This window comes from Fukomys damarensis, unplaced genomic scaffold (genome assembly GCF_012274545.1).
Source record: "Fukomys damarensis isolate Sample0158 unplaced genomic scaffold, DMR_v1.0_HiC HiC_scaffold_24, whole genome shotgun sequence".
Lineage (NCBI taxonomy): Eukaryota > Metazoa > Chordata > Mammalia > Rodentia > Bathyergidae > Fukomys > Fukomys damarensis.
The window spans coordinates 62895336-62901335 of NW_022900936.1; the positions used below are offsets into that span (position 1 = coordinate 62895336).

Here is a 6000-nt window from a genome sequence, read left to right on the forward strand (position 1 = left end):
AAAACACTCTTCGCTTAGCCTCAGTGATAGATCACACATCTGTCTCTTTTCCCATAGCTGTGGGCACTTCTAGGTTGCTCCTGCTCTTCCCCACATTCCATATAGCTTTAAATGGTATGCCTAAAAGGGCTGACTTAATCTCTTATTCTAAATTCATCTATGACCATGAATCCAATTCTTATCACATGTCTAAATTTATCTCTCCAGACCACATCACACCTCTTATATCTAATTCCCCCCTAGACTTTGCCACATGGCTATCTCAAAGGCACCTTACATTAACTTGTCCAAGACTAAATTCTTCCTTTCCATGTCCACCTCCCCTGTATATCTGGCTATCTTCTGATGTTCACTAGGGTGGTCAATGGCTCAGATGGATTAAACCTGGACAAGCAAGACATTTAGAAATCATTCTTAACTTCTATTCTCTCAACTCCTAACCCCAATCCATCATCTAATTTGATCTATTTTATCCACTAGATTTCTTTTAACTTCCTGAATCAGGACTCTGTTCTGCATCTTTTGTTTTTTTGGTCTCATTTGCTTTGCTCCAAATCAGAAGCTTTCTACTTTGTAACCTACTCATCTTTCAGATTAGCTTCTCATAGAAAAGTCTCCTCTGACCTCTCAATCTAGGAAAAGATTTCATGAGCCAGTGTCAGAACACTATTCAATCTTGTAGTTACACTTTCATTAATATACTTATCTTCATTGGAAGGTCTAAGGAAACATACAATAAAAATTCAGTACATACATATTGCTTCATTGACATAATTCCTTTAGTTTCCACCTAATAATACTAAAGTCCAAAAAGGTAGGATTGCCTAAAGTCTTAAGATTAGGATTTGCATCTCTGGGTTTGTAATAAAGTATGTTTTCTGCCATACCAAAGTGCTTCCACTGATAATGTCTCAGAAAACAAATGATGATCACCTGTATTATGATTAAGGTGATATTTTTTTACAAATAAGATTGCTACTGAGTGTAAACATTCAACTGATTTGTAAATATACCTGTTCTACACTCTCTCTCACATAGAAACACCTCACACGAAAAGAATGTGATTCTTTTTATCTACCAGAATTCTCTATGGAAGTGGATTATAAAGAAAGTCATCTAAGACTTGAAGATCTCATACATGAGATCCCAAAGATTTTCTCATATAGATTATTCTGGAGAATTCATACAAAGAAAGCTGAAAGTTGTTATATAACATCAAAGATATGCAGGTAGCAAATGAGTCAAGAGTGAAAGCTGGTAAGGATGTTCTCTGAACAGAATTTTAGTTAGAGCTGTGATGCATTGAGCTCCACCCTGTTCCTACCTTGGAAAAAGACCTATACTCCCTAAAAGTGTCACAGGAGTGCTTCCAATGGTGAGATGTGAGCACACTCAAGGGCTGGTACAGGGTATCTTAGTTTCTGCCAGGAGGCCTTCCTAACAGGGCCTCAGTAGAAGGAAGCCACAGAGTCCTCTGGATCGCCAAAGGTTATATCCCTGACATTTAGGGAGGGAGTGCATATGTGTGTGTGTGTGTGTGTAAAAACAAATATTTCCTTGCTTTATTTTCAAGTTTAGAGTACTTAGAAAAATTGTACAACCACTTTAGTTTCATCTAGGGAAAAAACAACTGGTTCTTGAATAAATTCAAAGGTATTTGGAAGATAAAATAATGTTGGTTTGTGATTACATCTCAGGACTCTTTATCATGCTTACTAAAATCAATTTATCAGAGAGTGTAAGGAGAGAAGTCAGTGTTTTATACATATTAGATGCTTACTTTCAAAATATTTCTATTCTATAAAAAACAATAAAAACCTCTATTTTCTTTTTGTCTTTTCTCATTGTTGAGACAAAATACCTGACACCCAAAGTTAAAGAAGGAAAGGTTTATTTTGGTTCACACTTTGTAGAGGTTTCAGTTCCTAGAGTAGGCTGGCTCTGAGGCAGGGTAACATAGCAGAGGGGCATTGCAGAGGAGAAAGAGTTCATGATGGGCAGAAGGTAGGAAGGCATCAAAGTAGCAAGGAAGCAGCAAGCAATTATCTTTCTGTCCCTTACATTCTATCTGGGTTACACACCCTTCAGCCAGGTAGCACTAACATCCAGGGTGGGTCTTCCCATTATCCACACCCAGGATTATGCCAAACCAATCAGTGGACTACTTTAGTAATCACACACCCTTAATCCCAGCATCAAACACCTAATCCCAGTGTCATAGCACTATATCCAGCCACCTCTGAAAAGCCACAGCTATGACCGCATGAGGCTTTGGGGGAACATTTAGACATAAGCTATACACTTTTAGATTATATTTCTATGTTTGAAATCTAGGTAAGAATTTAAACTTTCATGTAAAGGTACAAGATCCCAATAATGAATGTAACTGTACTGTATGCCTAAAATGTACCATTAAACTCAATTAAAAAAAAGAAAAAAACAAATTTAAACTTTAATGATAAATATTGGATTAAAAACTCAACTTAAAATATCTTGCAATTTGCAATTTTACAAGTAAAATGCATAGTTTAAGAGAAGAACCGGTAGCATTTTACAGACCTGAATCTTTTCTTAGTACCTTCACTTAAGAAAAAATTAAGTCAATTAATGAATTCTGAATGACTTGTAGCAATTAAATAAAAAAGGCATAAAGTACATGGACATGTTTCCTCTGAGGAGTCAAAAATCATAAATTACAGTTGTATATACTCACTCCTTAGACCTCTAGTCCTCAAGATTTAAACCCGAAAGAAATGCACATTATATTATAAGCACATGTTAGAGGAAAAGAAGCTAGCATTAAAGAGTCCTTAAAAATCTTAAGAGAGGAAAACAAAAATTCCTAAGAGGAATCATCCATACTATATAGCTAGGAGAACAGAACAACAATGTTTTATAATAACCTGTCTCCTAGAGGCTTATATGAGAGAAATCTCCCTGAAACTCATCAGAGCTAGAATACCACAGACTCCCAGCAGGGACTGGCCCAAGACATCAACTGAGATCATGAGTCTTCTGTGACATCTATGGAGCATGTGTTCATGGTCCTGATTCAGCCTCTCTGTCAGAAAATTTTCTGCTGTCACTTCAGTCAGCAAATCAGCAAAAGACATTATGGCAAATTGGGAGACTTAATGTTGTCCTTTTGTCCAAAATTTTAACATCAGCAGATATAAAAAGCTCATTGGTTTATATCATTCCCATATGATCTCACAACTAGTCTATCAACTCTATTCAAATTAAATTTTATTGTTACACTAGACTAAACTAAATTTCAAAAGATTAAAATTTTACAATATATTCTTGGAAGGAAACTAAGAAATAGCACAATGCTTCAATATTGTACTGATTTAAAAAATAATTTTCTTTTCATTATTTTTTGAGTTTTTTTTGTTTTGTTTTGTTTTGTTTGAGACAGGGTCTCACTATGTAGTTGAGACTGATCTGGAACTATGTAGCCCAGGCTGGTCTCAAACTCACAGTGATCCTCCTGCCTCAGCCTCCCAAGTGCTGGGATTACAGGCGTGCACCACCATGCCCGGCTCTCTTCATATTTTAAATAAATTTTATTTAGATGAAATGGTCTACCTTTATACTTACATAATCTTTTTTAAAACTGTCATTTAAACTAAAAAATGTGTTTAATTAAATTATATTTTGGGCAGGCTCCCAGAGCCAGAGCTGCGTCCCCGGTGGTCCCTTCCTTCACCATGGCCACCACAGCGCGCTGACAGCCCATGGAGAGTCGGGGGGTGCCTCCCAGGCTCTACCAGGCCACCAAGCTGTGGGATGAAGTGACTACATCTTTGCAAACAGGAATGCCCCTGAGAAAACACAGGCAACACTTTAAAAAATATGGCACATGCTTCACAGCTGGAGAAGCTATAGATAGGTTTTCTGATCTATTAAGAAATAATAGCAATTCTGGCCCAGAAGTTGCAAGGCAACAGACTATTCAACTATTGAGAAAATTTCTTAAAAATCATGTAATTGAAGATATTAAAGGCAGATGGGGGTTGGAAAATCCTGATGACAATAATCAGTTATTCAGATTTCCTGCAACTTCTCCACTTAAAACACTTCCACGAAGGCATCCAGAAATGAGAAAAAACAGCATTAACAGTTTTTTCAAAGATAAAGAGAATGCTTTGAAATTACAAAATTTGTCTCGTAGAACTCCCAAGACGCATGGATTACATTTCTCTCAGGAAACTACAGAGAAAGTAAATCATGAAATCAGAGAAGTTAAAGAAAGCTAAGGAGATTATAGAGAAATAAGCCAGGAAGATGTTGAAGAAGTTTGGAGATACGTTATTCTGATCTACCTGCAAACCATTTTATGTGTGCTGTTCCTAGAAGAACTCATAGAGCCAAGCCAAGTAATTCCTCAGTATGCGATGTATAACATGGCCAACACAAGTAGGCGTGGAGTAGTTACACTTCAGCACAAATCACATGACCTGCCTCACTGGGTACTATCTGCCATGAAGTGCCTGGCAAATTGGCCAAGAAGTGATGATATGAGTAACCCGACTTATGTTGGATTTGAGCAAGATGTGTTCAGAACTGCAGATTATTTTCTTGATCTCCCTGAACCTCTACTTACAGATGAATATTATGAATTATTTGTGAGCATTTTGGGTTTGCTGCAGCCTCATTTGGAGAGAGTTGCCATCAATACCCTGCAGTTATGTTGTTTGTTACTTCCCTTGCCAAATTGTAGAAAGCTTCAACTTTGAATGCTCATGATTTCTCGAATGAGTCAAAACGTTGATATGCCCAAACTTCATGATGCAATGGGTACAAGGGCTCTGATGACCCACACCTTTTCTCGGTGTGTGCTGTGTTGTGCTGAAGAAGTGGACCTGGATGAACTGCTTGCTGTGAGACTGGTCTCCTTCCTCATGGATCATCATCAGGAGATCCTTCAAGTGCCCTCATACTCACAGACTGCCGTGGAGAAACAACTGGACTGCTTAAAAAAAGGCCGTATTACAAGTCCTGGGGATGGACTCACTGTTCCTTTGCTAACTTACTCTTACTGTAAACAGATCAGTGCACAGGAGTGTGATGAACAAAATGTTTTTACCTCTCAAGCTGCCATTGCAGAACTTCTAGAGAATATCATTAAAAATAAGAGTTTACCTCTGAAGGAGAAAAGAAGAAAACTAAAGCAGTTTCAGAAGGAACAGCCCTTGATATATAAGAAGAGATTCCCAACCACAGAGAGTGAAGCAGCACTTTTTAGTGACAAACTACCACAAACAGCCAGTGCTGATTTTAAGAAAACCAAAGCTTTGTAGTCTAAGGTACTGACTTAATTCAAATTTATCTAATACTTGTGGAACTTTGATACATGAAGCCATATCTGAGAACCTAGCTCTAGAAAGGAAAGCTATTATTAATGTTTTCCCCAAATGAATATATTATGTGGAAAGGTGCAAGAATAGCTGTTTTATCATGTGGGACTGCTAAGAAGCCACTGGATCTCAATCATGAGGACGTAACGTAGGGGATGCCAGATATTTTAACTGGAAACAATCTTGTTCTTAAATACAACTACCTGGGAAAATTACCATAATTGTACTAAAATTTTATTCATTTCAATTTTGAAAACTAAGCTGTGATCATCAAGAATAACCTGTAATTCTGTTTTTAAAGAAAACAATCTGCTCGTGTGCTTGTGGCTATTAGCTAAAGAACTAGTGTTTAGTGTTACTTTGAAGAATATTTGGAAACTGTTGAATTATCAACTGCTAAATGTTGCATGCTTTTGTATATTCTTTGTCACCTTTTGATCTATTTATATATGTGTGTGTGAAATTTTTTGTTTTGCTTAAACATTATCCCTACTGCTTTATTCCTTTTCTTCCCATAAATATCTTTTGAAATCTTATGTTCAATCTGCTATATATTATCCCTACTGCTTTATTCCTTTTCTTCCCATAAATATCTTTTGAAATCTTATGTTCATAATCTGCTAGAGTGATGGAAATATAA

General features: G+C 36.8%; 1 protein-coding gene across 1 annotated transcript; it reads left to right on the plus strand.

Annotated features, from left to right (window-relative positions):
* The first annotated feature begins 3703 nt into the window (after positions 1–3703).
* On the plus strand, positions 3704–5316 carry LOC104866204 (DEP domain-containing protein 1A-like). The gene is given in 2 exon segments (XM_033768151.1): positions 3704–5260; positions 5262–5316. Coding segments are annotated over 2 exon segments (1578 nt in total). The 5' UTR covers positions 3704–3737.
* The last annotated feature ends 684 nt before the right edge of the window (positions 5317–6000 follow it).